The sequence below is a fragment of the Acipenser ruthenus genome, chromosome 25 (genome assembly GCF_902713425.1).
Source record: "Acipenser ruthenus chromosome 25, fAciRut3.2 maternal haplotype, whole genome shotgun sequence".
In the NCBI taxonomy this organism is placed as follows: domain Eukaryota; kingdom Metazoa; phylum Chordata; class Actinopteri; order Acipenseriformes; family Acipenseridae; genus Acipenser; species Acipenser ruthenus.
This window is the reverse complement of record NC_081213.1, coordinates 535,388-552,423: the sequence shown is the minus strand read 5'-3', so window position 1 is coordinate 552,423 and position 17,036 is coordinate 535,388. Positions and strand designations below refer to the sequence as shown.

Sequence of the window (17,036 nt, the reverse complement as noted above, 5' to 3'; positions counted from 1 at the left end):
GAGTCCATGAGCTGGTTTGAAGAATGAGGAGCTGCAGCTCTCTCTCTCTCTCTCTCTCTCTCTCTCTCTCTCTCTCTCTCCTCTCTCTCTCTCTCTCTCTCCTCTCTCTCTCTCTCTGTGTCTCTCTCTCTCTCTCTCTCTCTCTCTCTCTCTCTCTCTCTCTCTCTCTCTCTCTCTCTCTCTCTCTCTCTCTCTCTCTCTCTCTCTCTCTCTCTCTCTCTCTCTCTCTCTCTCTCCTGTTTCATTTAATTGTATCTTTTTCTTTCTTTCGCCCTCTCCCAGTCTTCCCCTCTTCCTCTCTCTCTGGGGTCTATTTTAATGCTCTGAATACTGTCCCTCTTTCTCTATATGAATCCTGCTGTGGTTTCCCCTCCAGGGTTTATATACAGAACCACTTATAAACATTACTACAGCATACAATACAACATGGATGTTAGTGGCGAGGTATACAGGTGTTCAGCTCATTAATGTGCGTGTGTGCGTGCATGCATGCGTGTATAAACCGAAGCCCATCTCTCAGACACAGAGCTGCGTCTTGTGTGTGGCGCAGAGTTACGAAGCCAGTGTATTAATAAAAACGATCCCTGCACACTTGTCTCAAAGTGTGGACCTGCTTGCACCCGAACTGCACCTGGTGTTGTGCAAGAACTGCACTGGACTGATGTAGACCTACAAACTGTGCGTGTGTGATAGTGGGTGTTCATTTATAGCAGTAATTGAGAAAGACTTCTTGTGGAAACATTGAATTTATTCCGTTGCTTTTAGTATTTCTAGTGTGGTGTTTTCTTCTCAGTGTGTCCCCAGGTCCACATCACACAATGTAATAATGTGTTTCACGCAGCAGGAGAGCCAGCTGGCTGCTCGCTCTGCTGGTAGAGCGTGGGACTCTGATGGTCTTGTTTTCTTCTCCTTTCCTCAAAGCGCTGTTCCTCTCTCTCTCTGCTGGTTTCTGTGTTTATCATCGTCGTTGCTCGGGTGTATTTTTAACAGAATGTAAGAATCTGTTTTGTCGAGCGAAGGCATTTTTTTGAGGACTCCACCCTTTCCTGACGCCCCCTCTGTGGAATCGCTGGACCAGTCCCAGGCTGGGAGAGGAGCCAGAGTCACCCACTCACACTGGCTCAGTCTTATTCCCTGTTCCCATCTGCCCAACATCCTAACCACTAGGGACGCCATTTCACAACAACAACACTAAATATGTACTGACTGTTCTTCAATAGTTTTAAACTCTGCAATTGTGCAAAAAGATCCACGATCCAGAAGTGTACAATCTCTGAAAAGGGAAGTTCATCTCATATACAAGGTCAGACTGGGGGGGGTTCTTCCTTTATTTTCAAAGACTTTGTTAATTTACCTTAAAGTCAATGATAAAGGAGGCTTTTCCATGGGAGTGAGGTGGTACAGTGGGCTAATTCACTAGCATGCTGTCCTGTTCCTCCTCGGAGTACCGGGTTCAAATCCAGGTGAGTTCTTTGTTTTCAAATACTTTGTTAATTGCTCATATAGACAATGAATTGTATACTTTCCTATATAGAGAATGATAAAGCAAGCTGTGAGGTGGCACAGTGGGCTAGTTCAGTAGCATGCTGTGCTGTGCTCCTTGGAGTACCGGGTTCAAATCCTGCAAATTTCTTGCTTTATTTTCAAAAAACGGGTTCATTGACCTCATAGCCAGCGTGCAGCAGAGCTTTCCTGTGGGAGCTTGTGGCGCAGTGGGTTACACCCACGGCCTCATCTCCCTGAAGACGACGGTTCAAATCCTGGTCCCGGAGGTGAGTTCCTGAAGGTAAGTAATGATGTTGGTTGTGTTTCCACAGGAGGAGGAGGAGGAGAAGGAGAAGACGAAGACCTGCCCTGTGGAGGGAGGAGGAGAAGATGGAGAGCAGGTAGGAGAGGATAGAAAGGGGGGGGTCTGGCCCCCCCACCTGGGAGGAGAATGTCTGGTGGCAGTGTTGCTGCCTGAGACAAGTGGAACTTTTGAGTTCTATCAAACTCTACTCATTAAGATACTTCCATTCTTTTAGAGTCATTCTCCTTTTCTTGAGTCTAGATCATATCATTTGTAAGCAGTATACTACTATAGTAGTGACTCTTTAAAAGAATGGAAGTATCTTACTGAGTAGAGTTTGATAGAACTCAAAAGTTCCACTTGTCTCAGGCAGCAACACTGCCACCAGACATTCTCCTCCCAGGTGGGGGGGCCAGACCCCCCCCCTTTCTATCCTCTCCTACCTGCTCTCCATCTTCTCCTCCTCCCTCCACAGGGCAGGTCTTCTTCATCTTCTCCTTCTCCTCCTCCTCCATCTGTGGAAACACAACCAACATCATTACTTACCTTCAGGAACTCACCTCCGGGACCGGGATTCGAACCGTCGTCTTCAGGGAGATGAGGCCGTGGGTGTAACCCACTGCGCCACAAGCTCCCACAGGAAAGCTCTGCTGCACGCTGGCTATGAGGTCAATGAACCCGTTTTTTGAAAATAAAGCAAGAAATTTGCAGGATTTGAACCCGGTACTCCAAGGAGCACAGCACAGCATGCGAGTGAATCAGCCCCCTGTGCCACCTCACCGCTTGCTTTATCATGCTCTATATAGGAAAGTATACAATTCATTGTCTATATGAGAAATTAACAAAGTATTTGAAAACAAAGAACTCACCTGGATTCGAACCCGGTACTCCGAGGCGGAGCAGCACAGCATGCTAGTGAATTAGCTCACTGCACCACCTCACAGCTTGCTTTTGCAGTTTATATAGGAAAGTATACAATTCTTTGAAAATAAAGAAACACCTGGACACGAAGCCAGTCCTCCACAGGCTTGTGAATTACCCACTGTGCCATCTCACTACCATGTTAGAGCTTGCTTTTCATTTATAATAAGGTCAATTAACCAATTCTTTGAAAATAAAGAAAAAAATCAACTAGATTTGAACCTGGTACTCCAGGGAAAAAAACACAGCTTCCCAGTGAATTAGCCCCCTGTGCCATCTCACTTCCACAGTGAAGACTCCTTTATCATTGTCTATATAGGACATGATCCAATTCTTTGAAAATAAAGGATCTTTTCTTTGAATAATAAGGGAAATGAACAGTCTTTGAAAATAACAGAAGAAACAACTGGATTTGAACCCCGTCCCACAAGTATGACCAGCACAGCATGCTAGTGCATTATCACACTGCACCATTCCACTCCATGTGAGAGTCCGCATCACACAATGTAATAATGTGTTTCACGCAGCAGGAGAGTCAGCTGGCTGCTCGCTCTGCTGGTAGAGCGTGGGACTCTGATGCTCAGGTTAGTGTCTTCAAACCCCATGTTAGGAGCCTGTGCTTTCATTTCTTTTTCAGCATCTCTGCTGCAATGCTCAAACCATTGCTGTTTGATGAGTCCCTCAGTCAGGGAGTGGTTTCTCCACAATGGAGACACGCACAGGTCACGCCATTTCACAAAGGAGCCGCTTCAGGGCTGCTTTCTAATTATAGGCCAGTTTCCCTTTGACCGTTTTGGCTCGAAGGTTCTGGGGAGGATTGTGTACAGCTCTTGAACTAATTCAGAAACAGGAGCTGCGATTGTAACATTTCTTGGTCCATGCTATAAAAACTTGGATTCTGGTCAAGCAGAGCCTTCTTCCGTGTTGTTACTGATGTAAAAACTTGAATAAAACCCAGTCAAGTTCTGTAGAGTTTATTAATCGTGTTTATTTGTGTATTTTTACAGTTTGTTTGGCAGCACAGACTCCTGATTCAGGTGGCCAAGACAACCCCAGGATGGATCTCCTGCCAGGTCGTGTTTTAGGTAAGTGACAGCGTTACTGAGACGAAACTAGGAAGGAAAATACAATACACCTTGTGTCTTCATCAGTGTTACTGAACCTAGAGGAAAGCAGACAGGCGGTTTGGCTCTAGTGTCTTCATCAAACCGAGATATTTATTTGTCGAGAAGTTGCCCTGCCATAACTTAACAACAAATAAAACAACACATATGCATTGTAAAATACACAGATATAGGAAACGTAACATGGTACCGCTGTGCACACTGTGACTGACGGGAATATCAAGGAATCACAGCCCATACACGATGTATTCTCTACACATAAAATAACACATATGTAATGTAAACCAGACTTGCTGATCAACTCCGAAATTGCTGAATGAAGCCAGTGGTGGTGGCGTTGGAGGCAGCTTGTGCAGGCGCTGTGTGTGTCTGTGGGGGTTTATACAGCCCACATGTTATTACAGATAAATTGAGCGTTGCCACATTGGGTTCTTCTAAATGAAATCGCACATCAGAGCCCTGTGAAGCTAGCTGGATCGGAGACGCTCTTCCTAGAATAAGCAGCACTGTTTACAGATGAGCGACGGGACAGCGTTTCTCTGACCGCACTCAGCTGCACTGGGGACCGGTTACCGCTGCAGATTGCTCGAGGATTTCTTAAAATGTGAATTTCACTGGTTCAAAAACAAGCCACACAGATACTCCAGTCAAACACAAATGCATGTTGACTTGACCTGGCCAATGAAAATTAACCAAATGAAAACTACTGGATGAGCCCGTGTGTTTTGGGGGAAAGGTGCCCATTTTCCACAAAACAAAAAGATGGTTTACGTGAGTGTCTGCGATTACTTGAAGTTTATTTCCATTGCAAATTAAAAATAGCTACAGAGGTGCTCTGTGCTTACCATTGAAGTGTAGGGAAAAGCCTGCTTTTAGTTTGTAGAGATGTAACCCAGGCTGGATCACCCAAAGCATCTTCAGAGTAAGAGCCAGAGGCGTCGAGTGATCGGACGCATTGCAAAGAACGTGCAAAACAGAAACAAGAATAACATAAAACACACAAATAAACACATCACTCCGTCCAGCTACTGCAAGCAATATTTTAATACAAAAAGCTTTAACCCTAACCCAAAGCTTCCATATCCAATCTATTGATTTATTTAAACAGTTCACTGGTACATTGACATTCGCGTCCTCGGTTAATAACAGATTCGAATCACACAGCTCTGTGGTGAAGCCACACCTGCAGCTGATCCTTCTGCACCCCCCATGGCAATAAAACACACTTCAGAACAGCCACCCACTCCACTGTGCTAACACCGTGATCACACACACGGGAGTTAACGCAAGTTACAGTATGTTTTTCTGAAGTGTTTTTCGGTCTGTAACAAAAATCAACCTACTGTGGACTAAGAGTCAATAGATATCGAGAGAGAGAGAGAAAATCTTAGAGTGGTCGAGAACAACACAAATCAGTAAGAAATAATACTTAAAATAAATAGGAATTGGAGCTTACATTTAACAAAGCAGCTCTGTGTAACAAAATACCTCCAGGAAGGGCTCCGTCATTTAAACAGAACTGCTTCAACTAATCTATATATATATATATAGACACACACACACACACACACACACACACACACGCACTCTGTATGGGTAAGAGTTGTTTTTTTTCTCTAATTTGTCCTGCAGCAGGGTCACTGGGTAGAGTACTCAGGATATTAAATCATTCTGAGTTCTTGGTATGGTATGACATCACGGTGTGTGTGTGTGTATGACATCACGGTGTGTGTGTGACATCACTGCAAGTCTGCTCTGATGCGGTGGGGTTTCATGGTGGGGAAGCATATAAAAAGGGTTAAGTGCACGTTGCAGTGAACACAGCGATGACGTTTACAGTGACATCTAGAAAAAAGAGGTGCCGTTGAACAGGGAGCAGTTCAGCGCTTCAGAGCAGAGTTCATAGTCCTTTGAATTATTATTATTATTATTATTATTATTCCTTCTTAAATAAAAAACAAATACTAAACTTCCAGCGGACGCAGACTGTGCAAAGTTCACATCTCCTCTTCGATCGAGACACACGCTAACGCACACGCTAGCACGCTACAGGTGTCCTGCTGTGTTTGTGCAGTCCTCAGGGCACGAGTCCTTAAATACATATTATATTATTCAACTATACAACATGTGTTCAATTAAAAAGAAATAACAGTAGGCAAGTCAGTAAGCAGCACTCTCCTTTTGACTGCTGCGTGATTCACAGACACACAAAATAATACTTTTGACTAAACTCTCCTCTCGTGTTTGTTCTTTGTCTTCCTGTATTCACACGCACGTGGTTTTTTGTACAGCAGTGGAAAGAGAGGAGGAGGGGGGGGGGTGCGAGACCCCCGAGGGAAACCGACCAAAACACTTGCTTTATTTATCTACATAAATATTCACAAGGAGTCAAAAAAATAATAATAATAATGAATAAAGAAACACAGATAAGGCAGCATCAACATTGATCATCGCAATTATCAATATCCTCGTTCTTATTAAAAGTAACACGTCGTCCACGTTGGGATAAATCAGTAGCAGGTTTTGGAGCTTGCTTTTGTTTTTCGAGTCAGTGTTTATAATAATACAGCAGAGCGATGCACAGGGGCCGTCCTGTCTAGTCCTCGGCTCCCTTTACTGGGGTGTCTGTCGCCCCATGCCTGCCTCTCTCCATTTCTCAAGTCTTTAAAGTGTGTGTGCTGTCGTGATCCACGGCCTTCTCTCCATCAGTCAGTGTTACAAACTCACACCAGCCCCGCTGCACCCAGTGCTGGGGTTCAGAACTCCCCTCAGTGAAGTCTATTATTATTAATATTGAAATGATCAGGAGCCAGGAGTTTGAGCAGGGTTAGACACTCTCACTAGCCCTGCTGCTGCAGCCAGTGCTGGGGTTCAGAGCGCCCCTTGTTCACTGTGGAAATGACCAGGAGTTATCAGTGTATTCATGTATAAATGAACTGCCCTGGCTTTCCTGGGCAGTTCCGACTCCCAGGAGCTCTGCTGCTCTGCATTATCTCTTGTTGCCGGGTGTCTTGGGGCTGGTGGTGGAGGAGGAGGAGGAGGGTGAGGTGGTCTTCTTGGAGATGGTGGGTATCTTGGAGGGCTTGCCCCCCCTGCGGGTCGCCCCCGAGGCGCTGGTCTCGGACACGTCGGAGCAGGCTGACTGCGTCTCCAGCAGGTCGAAGTCCGAGGCGTCGCTGCCCCTGCGGCTGCTCGCCCGGCTCCCTGCCCTGCTGCCCGCACGGCTCGACGGACGACTCACCGAGGAAGCGCCGCGCTTCGACTCTGCAGGAAACAGCAAACACACAAAGACATGAAGACACACACACACACACACACACACACACACACACACACACACAGATACACGGGCCCTGTACTACTGAGCTTCACACACACAAATAAAGAAGCCTTTTGTTCTGGATTCTTTTGGAAACGAAGGTGCAGAGTTTACATGCCATGGCTGTGATGACAGCCTCCCCACGATGCAGCTGGAAAGAGGTTTACATGCAGGGTATATATAATGAAGTGATCAGGAGCCGGGATGCTTAATAAATGGAGTCTCCTCTTAAGCAGCTGCACGAAGGGCTCCTGTTAGTAACGTTACAGCTGGGGCTCACTCATGCTGTATAGAACAGGCAGCTTGCACGCGATTATCTTATCTGGGATAAGTGAACAAAACCTTTCCAGGTGCCTCTGTCATTTTATTAACTTTCATTATTAAAGACTCTTAAGTTTTGGGTTTTTTTTATGATCAGTACTCTGAACAAGCAGGTATCTTAATGCAAGCGAGAAGTTCATAAAAAAGGGGGTTCCTGCGCTCTCACCGCTGCGGTTGGATTTGGCACTCGTGGGGGTCCCCTGGTTCCCGTTCTCGCCGGTCAGGGAGCCACGGCTGGAGTGGAAAGTGGGGCGCTTCAGCTTGGAGCCTGACGTCACCTGGGGGGGGTCAGAGGGAGAGAGGGAGTGTTAGCGAGTCTGTATCTGAATAGAGAGATTGCTGGGGCGTTCTGGTTGGATTGTGTGTGTGTCTGTCTGTGTACAATACAATGCAATACACATTTATTTTTATATAGTGCCCTTCACACCGTGGCATCCCTGAGCGCTGTACAAAGTTAAAAACGAAACGAGACAATCCAGCTACAACTAGTAATATAAAAGCACATTAAAAAACGTAGGTTTTCAATTTAGAGCAGGGCTGTCCAAAGCCGGCCCTTCCACTCCTGGTCTTTGTTCCAACCCTGTTCTAATTAAACCTGCATCCAGACCCTGAAGTGGTTCATTGTCTCGTGTTACCTGTTAAACCTGGAGTGGAATATCCCTCCAGGACCGGGATTCCCCTGGGTGAGAGCACACTAGTGTATCAGTCTGTCTGTGAGTCTCTCAGAGTGTCAGTAGCTCTTTCAGGTATTTTAAATGCCCCTGAATCTTTTTTAAATCTTCCTGCAACCTTCCTTCTGCCTGCGTCCTGGTTTCCAAATGATATCAATATTAATCTCAGCTCAGCAGACCGTGCCCTGTTCTGCATACTGCTCGTCTCTGTGCGTGTCGGACTGGCTGTGCCTGGGTCAGTGTACTGGGATATTTGTATGGTGACGCTCCCACGCGCTCATACTGTACCTCGGAGGGGCTCTGGTGGTCGGGGCAGCTCGGGAACTGACCTGGGGTGGAGCTTTTACTGTTAACCAGCCAGGGTTTGTCGTAACCGCGAGAGTAAGTGTGCGGTGTCTGTGAAATGGAAAGGAGGGGTGATGCAGGGGGGGAGGAGAGGAGAGGAGAGGAGGAGAGGAGAGGGGTGTAAGAGGAGCAGGGAGAGAGGAGAGGGGTGTAAGAGGAGGAGGGAGAGAGGAGAGGGGTGTAAGAGGAGAGGAGAGGGGTGTAAGGTGAGCAGGGAGAGAGGAGAGGGGTGTAAGAGGAGCAGGGAGAGAGGAGAGGGGCATAAGAGGAGAGGAGTGGGGTGTAAGGTGAGCAGGGAGAGAGGAGGGGTGTAAGGTGAGCAGGGAGAGAGGAGGAGAGGGGTGTAAGGTGAGCAGGGAGAGAGGAGAGGGGTGTAAGAGGTGCAGGGAGAGAGGAGAGGGGCATAAGAGGAGAGGAGAGGGGTGTAAGGTGAGCAGGGAGAGAGGAGGAGAGGGGCATAAGAGGAGCAGGGAGAGAGGAGAGGGGCATAAGAGGAGAGGAGAGGGGTGTAAGGTGAGCAGGGAGAGAGGAGGAGAGGGGTGTAAGGTGAGCAGGGAGAGAGGAGGAGGAAGAGGAGGAGGAGAGGGGTATAAGGCGAGAAGGGAGAAGAAAAGGAGGGGATGAATTGAACATGATGGAATGTAGCAGAGTGGAATGGAAGACGGGATGAGGTGGGACAGACGAAACAAAAAACAAAACAAAAACAAAAATCCCCAAAAAGAAAAAAAAAAAAAAAGAAAGAGATTAACCATCACGAGGTGAATGAAATCATGCAAACACAATGTAGACACATAGCAATACAATAAATAAATCCAAACTAAAAACAAACACACAGACAAACACAACCTTGGTTCTCACAGTGGTGCGCATGTCACGTGAAACCCTGGAGCGGGTGGGAGATGCAGCCTGCACCCAGTGTCTGAGCTGCAGACTGTGTGCACAGTATGAATAACAGTGTGACAAAGACACCAAGGCAGCGGAGCGCACTGCTTCCGGTAGCTGCACAAAACAAACCCTTAATATCACCACCATGTCACTCTCTCTCAGCTTACACTCACTGCAACAGAACTACTGCTCTCTCTTCAGCCCTCACGCTGCTAAACCACTGGCAGCAGCCGTCTCTGTGGAGGCTTCTTACTGGTAATAGAATTTGTACTGGTAATAGGAAATAGAGATTTTCTACTGGTTCTGATCACTATATACACACAGCTCGGTGCAGTGTAAGGTGCACGGTCCCACTCCGGTCTCTCGTGGAGCGGGTGTCTGCTCGTACGGTCCTTTCTCTTACCCTGCTCCCGCTGGCGGGCGTTGCCGGGGACGACGGCACGGAGGTGCAGCTGTGGTTGCTCTGGCTGGCGCTGGAGCTGGAGCGGGTGGGAGATGCAGCCCGGGAGGAGGGCTTGGACTTGCGCCCCCGCGATCGGAACGCTGCCATGCCCTGCGACATTCCCTCGGGCAGAATGAACTTCTCACGCAGCTCCAGATTGGTGCGTCCGCGGGCTACAGAAATACAGACAGACAGACACAGATAAGCAAATACATAGAGACAGACAGACAGACACAGATAAGTAAATACAGAGAGACAGACAGACAGACAGACACAGATTAGTAAATACATAAAGACAGACAGACAGACACAGATGAGTAAATACATAAAGACAGACAGACAGACAGACACAGATGAGTAAATACAGAGAGACAGACAGACAGACACAGATGAGTAAATACAGAGAGACAGACAGACAGACATAGATTAGTAAAAACAGACAGACATACGTAAGTAAATACATCAATCAGGATTCAGATAATCCTGTCAGCTAATTTCTAGTTTTGCGTTTTCTTCCACTAAAATAGAGAGCTAATTACGAACCCATTAAAAATGAATTCAGAAAACATTACTATTAATAATAATAATAATAATAATAATAATAATAATAATAATAATAATACTCTAAAAAAAAGAAAAGAAAAAATAGAAAAGAATGAAAGACTACAATAAAAACTAGGTAGATCTTAACATAATTATGATCTACCTATATATTTTGGATGTCAAAATAATCTAGCGTCAGGCAACAAGACAGAGAAATTGCTAGACCAAAAGAAAACGAGAGAAAGAGAGAGAGAGAGAGAGAGAGAGAGAGAGAGAGAGAGAGAGAGAGAGAGAGAGAGGCGTGCAGAGAGCACAGTAACAGTCGCTTTGTGTTTTAGCCTGGCAGCAGCACAGTACATGAGCAATACGGTTAGGCCAAGCGCAGGAGATGAGCATCCTGAAAACAGAGACACACACAGGCAGGCAGCAGGACAGCAGACAGGAAGGGGTTAACCTCTCCGCTCAGAGGACTGGGGGGGTGAGGGGAGCCTCTACAACAACGTCAGTCTGCTAGACAAAGCTACGGCTAGCTTCACAGATGAGTTTGAAAACAGTGGCCAGTTTTGAAACACCTCCGCTTGGGTTTCACAGCCCCCGATTAGAGTCTTGGACTGCCCAATGTTATTTTATAAAGTGGGGCGAGACTGGAGCTCAGTCAGGGTCTGTGTCAGAGTTACAGCCCTGCCTTAGTCAACACCTACAGAGGTTACAGCGCTGTGCTCACTGCACCAGCGAGGGTGAGGCTGAGTAACCCGGGTGAGCCCCCACGATGACTGCATGCTCCCAGCCTCACAAACACAGCAGCACGCCACGGGCCTGCGGGCGCGATTCTGTTTCCACAAGCGCCAGGACATGCATGCAAAAGAAACTGCGTTCAAATGTGAATCAAAACCACCCAATCTGGAGAACTTCGATTAAGCTGTGCTGTGCCGGCTTTAACCCTTCCAGTCCTGAAACTCTCATAGAGTACACATGAGAAGTATACACACACACACACACACACACGTATATTTTGGTAAATGGGACTAACGTCCCGTCAGCACTTTTACAAACCCTCCACGGTGCTAAGAGAAGGCACAACGACCCTTAAAGGTTATCCATCATGTCACTGGTGTTTTAATACAAGCAGCCACAAGAGTAACTTAATTCAATTAATATGTTTATCATTGGAGCTTGTTTTTTGGAGTAGACATTGTTTTTATTTATCTTTTTTAGTATTCTGTACCAGTCATAAATACAACAGATAAATACACTGTGTTATGTGCATGTGAACAGCAACGCAGTAACACAACTGAAGCCTGTGAGACACCCCTGAGCTGTGAAGCAGCCGTCATGCTCGAGTGCAGTACCTGCCACCCTGCGCAGGGGGCGCTGTGCTGTGCTGAGCTGTGCTGTTATAAGCAAGGTTTACAGAGCAGAGGGTAGGAAACTGCACCACAGCGGCGGACATTTTGGCTCTGGGTTCCCTACAGTCTTCAGCACAGAAGGCCGTCCGCACTGGAGCCACAATGCCGCCTGTTTCACAACCTCCTCTCCTCTGCTCCCCTTGGCACTAGGTAGTCTAAGGCGCCTACTGCTGTTAATAGCGTTTAGTAAAGGTACCTCTGCAGCAGAAGTAGCCTGGAGTAACCGTCACTTGGGTTTAGAAAAACAGAACAGAGTGAAAACATGTGAAATATCTGCACCACAAAAAAAACACAGAAACAGAACCTCCCGCCCCAGACAAACAACAAACACAACCTCACCACCCACCCCATTCCCAAAACACTGAAAACAATACAACAAGGTACCGGGAGAGCAAAACTTCACAAATATCTAATAGAATCTGAAGCTAGTTACTCCTCTCGGACGCCTGTCACATTTCAGATGTCAAAGTAACAGGGAGTGCTGTACAAAGTTTGCGTGAACTTTTTAAAAATACATTATCAATAAATAAAACTAACAGTCTAGCTCAGCACAGCTCAGCACTCAGATACAGAATCTAGCTGGCGAGACAGAGAGAGAGACAGAGAGAGAGAGAGAGAGGGAGAGATCGAGAGAGAGGGAGAGATCGGGAGCGAGGGAGGGGAGACTGGCCTGCAATTGAGAAGCAGGAGTCGGAGCGAAGGATTTTATTCCTGTGGCGGTGAACTGGAGAGAAAGAAGAGAGGGGTAGAGAGAGAGAGAGCGAGAAAACACACAGCTGTAATCAGAGTGGGAGAACTGGCAATTCAAAGAGAGAAGGAGAAAGACATGCAACTTTAAAATCAAACAAGAGACACGATATGAGAAAACTGAATTAAAAAAGATGAAGAGCTGTTATCACACGAGAGGAAAATCAGAACGAGAGAAAGGATAAAGATGAGAAAGAAAAATGCATTATTCTTTTGTGGGGGAGTTGCAAGAGATACAGCAGAAACAAATGCACATTTTATTAGACTACAGAGGAAGACAAGAGAGAGGTGCATGACATGAGGGGCATGTACAGAGAGAGAGAGAGAGAGAGGAGAGAGAGAGAGCGTGAGAGAGAAAGAGGACAGCAGCTTTCCTTTATTTTCTTTCTTTTTCTTTCCTTGATTGGCTCCTTACAGGACTTGTGCTTCAGCATTAAGAGAGAGATTCAGCAATGCATCCTGCAAAGCTGTCTGAAGCAGTCAGGAGAGAGGGGGGGCAAAACAGACAGGGGCAGCAGCAGGGAAGAAAGTATAGCTAGAACAATTACTACTAAATGAACAGAAAAGGACGGGGGTGTTTATGGTACAGTGCGATTACTGGAGCGATGCAGATTCCCTGCATGTCTGTGGACTGAGGACAGCCCGGAGTCACCCCAGTGTTCTCTTACCTCTGCAGGGGTCGTTCTTAACCAAGAACTCATCGAGAGCCATCCAGCCCCCCCCGACTCGCACCATCACCGTGCTGCGCAGGATCCGGACCAGTCGCAGCTGCTGAGAGTCTCCGAACTGAGGGAGCGACGAGAGACAGAGCGGGTGAGCCCCCGAGCACGCACACACCCCACACCCACCCCCGTAACCCCTAACCCTGCACACCAACACCCCCAGGCTTCGCTCGCCAGCCCGACGAGTCAAACACACTTGAATAGAGGCAGCCACCCAGCATTTCTACTGCTCACATGCAGACAAAAGCACATGCAGATCGAAGAGCACAGCCACACACATCAATACGATTCATTACAACAGAAATCAATAAACATGCATTGACATGACCAGCGTTTCAAGCAAGAGGCATCGGGGAGAAGAAACGTTTCAGGCTGAATCCCAGCACCTCTTTATTTATTAAATTAATCAAATATTTCTTTGCACAGTTCAAAATGAAAATCAAGGAAACGCATTTCAAAATCCACATGACCACAAAGCAGCGACCTGATCAGCCTGATTCTTATTAACATTACTGTGGTGAACATTCCTGCTCCTTGACAGGAACACCAGATCAGAGAGTCATTCATTAAACAGGCAAATGAGAACCAACGCTTTAAAAAAAAGACATTTCCTAGCATAACTGCGCTACTCCCAAGCCCCTTTATCATCCCAGGAATTGCCCTTGTTCTCCCCACTTAAACCCACGCTGGATTAATACAGGGTTAAAGAACTCGTAACATTCAAACAGAGTCCAAACATTCCTCTTCTGCCTACAGGACCGTTTATTCCAGGCTTTAATTAACGCCTGTTTGACAGAGGTGAAACATCTGTTCATTTCACAAAACCAGACAACTACGTCTTCAATTCTGAGCAAAAACTATACATATATATTTCAAGCCCTCTTGCGTATTCTCAGTGTGTTTTGTATCTCACTGAACATGATTTTGTTTTTTCTCCTTTTTAAAAAAAATAGGATTTAATTTAAGAATGGAGGAAACGCTTTGAAAATTTGTCAAGGCAAAAGCAAAAAATAAAAATGTGATTTTAACAATTCAGGCAGATGAAAATACAAAGTCGTCTGGGATCGTCGTGCGCGGTCTTTTTTTATTTTATTTAAAATTTTGATATATAGTTTTTTTTAAAGCTTTGGTTCTCTCACTCTTAATAATGAAATCCACACCATTACATCCCAAACAGCATCAAGCAAAACACTGAGGATAAAAACACACACGGCACACTTTACCTGATTCCCCAGGAAGAACTAATCCGAGGAGAAGCGATGCAAAACAAAACACAAAAACAAGGAGAAGAAGAACAACAACAAGTGTGAAAGAACATTGAGGAGGAGGAGGAGGAGCAGTAACTCTACACACTGAGACTGAGACACTGAGACTGAGACACCGAGACGCCGAGACGCTGAGACGCCGCACCGTGAAGCACAGCACACAGCAGCATCACAGCAACGTCGGAGCAGGGAAGGGCATAACACAACACTATCTCATTACATTATATATAGATATGTGTGTCAGTGTGTGCGTGTGTGTGTCACAGTGTGTGTGTGCGTGTGTCAGTGTGTGCGTGTGTCAGTGTGTGCGTGTGTCAGTGTGTGCGTGTGTGTGTCAGTGAGTCACAGTGTGTGTGTGTCAGTGTGTGCATGTGTCAGTGTGCGTGTGTGTGCGTGTGTCAGTGTGTGGTCTCTAGAAACACACTGTTCTTGGTTTACATCAATTATTCAATGTTACAAGAAACTTAATAAAATGACAAACGTTTCTGCTAGAAGCCTTTCTCATTTGCTAAATCTCACACTGATAGTAATCTAGCACTGATAGTAATCTGTCATTAATACAATCTAGCACTGATAGTAATCTGGCATTAATAGTTCTCGATAACTTTCCATGCTTGTAATCCCAGCACACATCTGGATGAAAATCCTTACTGCATTAAAACAAGCAGATCAAGGAAAATCAAGATCAGCAGTCAGTCAGTCAGTCAGACACGCAGGGATATGCAGGGGAGGCCAGGGTCAGTATGAAATGCAAAGTGCTCCCTGTTAGATCTGTAAACTGCACTGCGCTGTCACAGCCTGGTTTACAACATAACAAAGCAGGGCTTGCGTTTGGCTTGCGAGGTCGGAAGGGGACTGTGACTGTTAGAGGAGTCAGCCATGCAACGGCAGCCTCGGTCAGGACAGGAATGCATGTTAAGGGGGATTTCATCCACACTCACACAAACGAAACAATTCAACACCTGAAGAGAATCCACACGCTGCTCTGATTAATGGAAGAAACTGTGGGATTAGCAAATTACACAGCAGACCTGTAAATACACGCAGTACAGTGAATGGGGTTTAGGGTTTGGTGCTCGCACAGCCCACAAAACACAGAGATACATTACTGAGTGCTGTACAGTGGTTAATACACACACACACAGAGACAGGGCGAGACCAGCACACTGACCCCACTGCTGAAATTCAAAACATCTCTTTATTTGAAGCTGTTCATATGCAGTCTACACTGAGAGACTCCCGTTGCAGAGCAGTTTTGAGCCAGCCCAGGTTTTACACTGTGCCTGATGAGACACAGTGTATCCTGCAGATCACAGACTCGGTGTAATTCAGCTCACAGTAAAGCCTGGACTGGCCAGGGAGTCCTGTTCCCAGCTGTGCCTGTCTGCTCTGCTCTGAATTTCATCATAAGGGACGTGCAGCAGGAGTGTGTTTGGACCCCCCGGAGCGATGATGTGGAGCAGCACCAGTCAGTAACCACGCACTCTCTCTCTCTCTCTCTCTCTCTCTCTCTCTCGGTTACTCCTTCACTCACTCTCGTTCCTCTCTCACTCACCCTGTACTTGTTCTCTCCGATCTGTTCCACTTGGAAGCGCTTTGCACACTTGCACTGCGCCACCTGCCTCGTCACCTGGAGAGAGGGAGGACACAGAGGCACGCTGCGTGTTTAAAACTTTCCTTAGAACACACTCAAGCTTTTTCAACCCTCAGCTCAACAGTTTTCCACTATAAACCTCGACCTCCAGTCAATATGTGTATACGACATATAGAGAATTCATTATATTATAAAGACATTTCAGAGGGCTGGATCGCATCAATATCAGGGTCTAGTGCTATATATTATAAAGACATGTCAGGGAGCTGGATCACATCAATATCAGGGTCTAGTGATATATATTATAAAGACATTTCAGAGGGCTGGATCGCATCAATATCAGGGTCTAGTGCTGTATATTATAAAGACATGTCAGAGGGCTGGATCACATCAATATCAGGGTCTAGTGCTATATATTATAAAGACATTTCAGAGGGCTGGATCGCATCAATATCAGGGTCTGTTATTATAATGATTATTTCAGACAGAGGTAAATCAATAACTAACACGCTGTATTGTAACAGTGATAATGGCACTGTGTTCCTTGTGCTTTATTGGCCCTGGAGTGCCATTATTAGCTCGTAACGCTCCCCGGCACTGCCATGAACCCTCAAGTGGAGTTTGAAATGCCCGCACCTCGTCCTCGATCTTGTCCGCGTCGGTGGTGGGGCGGTAGGCGTCCTTGTTGGGGTGCAGAGCCGCCACAAACTCGTAGTAATCGATGTAGCCGTCGCCATCGCCGTCGAAGATATCTGCTACAGCCATCATCTCCAGCTTACTGGTGGGGAACTCTGAGAGAGGAAGAGCGCAGTTACAGCAGACAGCCACCAGAGGGGGGGCTTGGGTTACAGAGAGTCTCAGTTTACTCATGTACCCTCCCTTCTACGTCTTCCTGTGTTCATTCGCTTTGTTCTTTTTCAATCGGAAATGCAAAGGGCAGTG

The 17,036-nt window shown here is 46.4% G+C and overlaps 2 protein-coding genes and 1 long non-coding RNA gene across 4 annotated transcripts in view; 1 reads left to right on the top strand and 2 right to left on the bottom strand.

The window, feature by feature from the left end:
- The window catches only part of LOC117413352 (bone morphogenetic protein 8A-like), a 10,115-nt gene extending 10,060 nt beyond the window's left edge, over nt 1-55 (bottom strand). Inside the window, exon 1 of one of the 2 annotated variants that reach the window (XM_059000391.1) lies at nt 1-55. This exon is cut by the window's left edge and continues 1,000 nt beyond it. The gene's annotated coding sequence lies outside the window, so the exon portion shown is untranslated. The other variant, XM_059000392.1, reaches the window with a different exon arrangement.
- A 4,805-nt stretch (nt 56-4,860) lies between these two features.
- LOC117414045 (microtubule-actin cross-linking factor 1) overlaps nt 4,861-17,036 on the bottom strand; it is a gene marked incomplete in the record, with an annotated part of 147,779 nt that continues 135,603 nt past the window's right edge. Inside the window, 10 exon segments of the mRNA XM_059000381.1 lie at nt 4,861-7,098; nt 7,641-7,752; nt 8,434-8,541; nt 9,779-9,990; nt 11,963-11,995; nt 12,437-12,490; nt 13,182-13,299; nt 14,459-14,476; nt 16,056-16,130; nt 16,731-16,885. Coding sequence (XP_058856364.1) covers nt 6,824-7,098; nt 7,641-7,752; nt 8,434-8,541; nt 9,779-9,990; nt 11,963-11,995; nt 12,437-12,490; nt 13,182-13,299; nt 14,459-14,476; nt 16,056-16,130; nt 16,731-16,885 — 1,160 coding nt within the window.
- On the top strand, nt 13,253-14,994 carry LOC131701593 (uncharacterized). The gene is made up of 2 exons (XR_009308901.1): nt 13,253-13,326; nt 14,413-14,994. It is a non-coding gene; the product is annotated as an uncharacterized LOC131701593 (long non-coding RNA).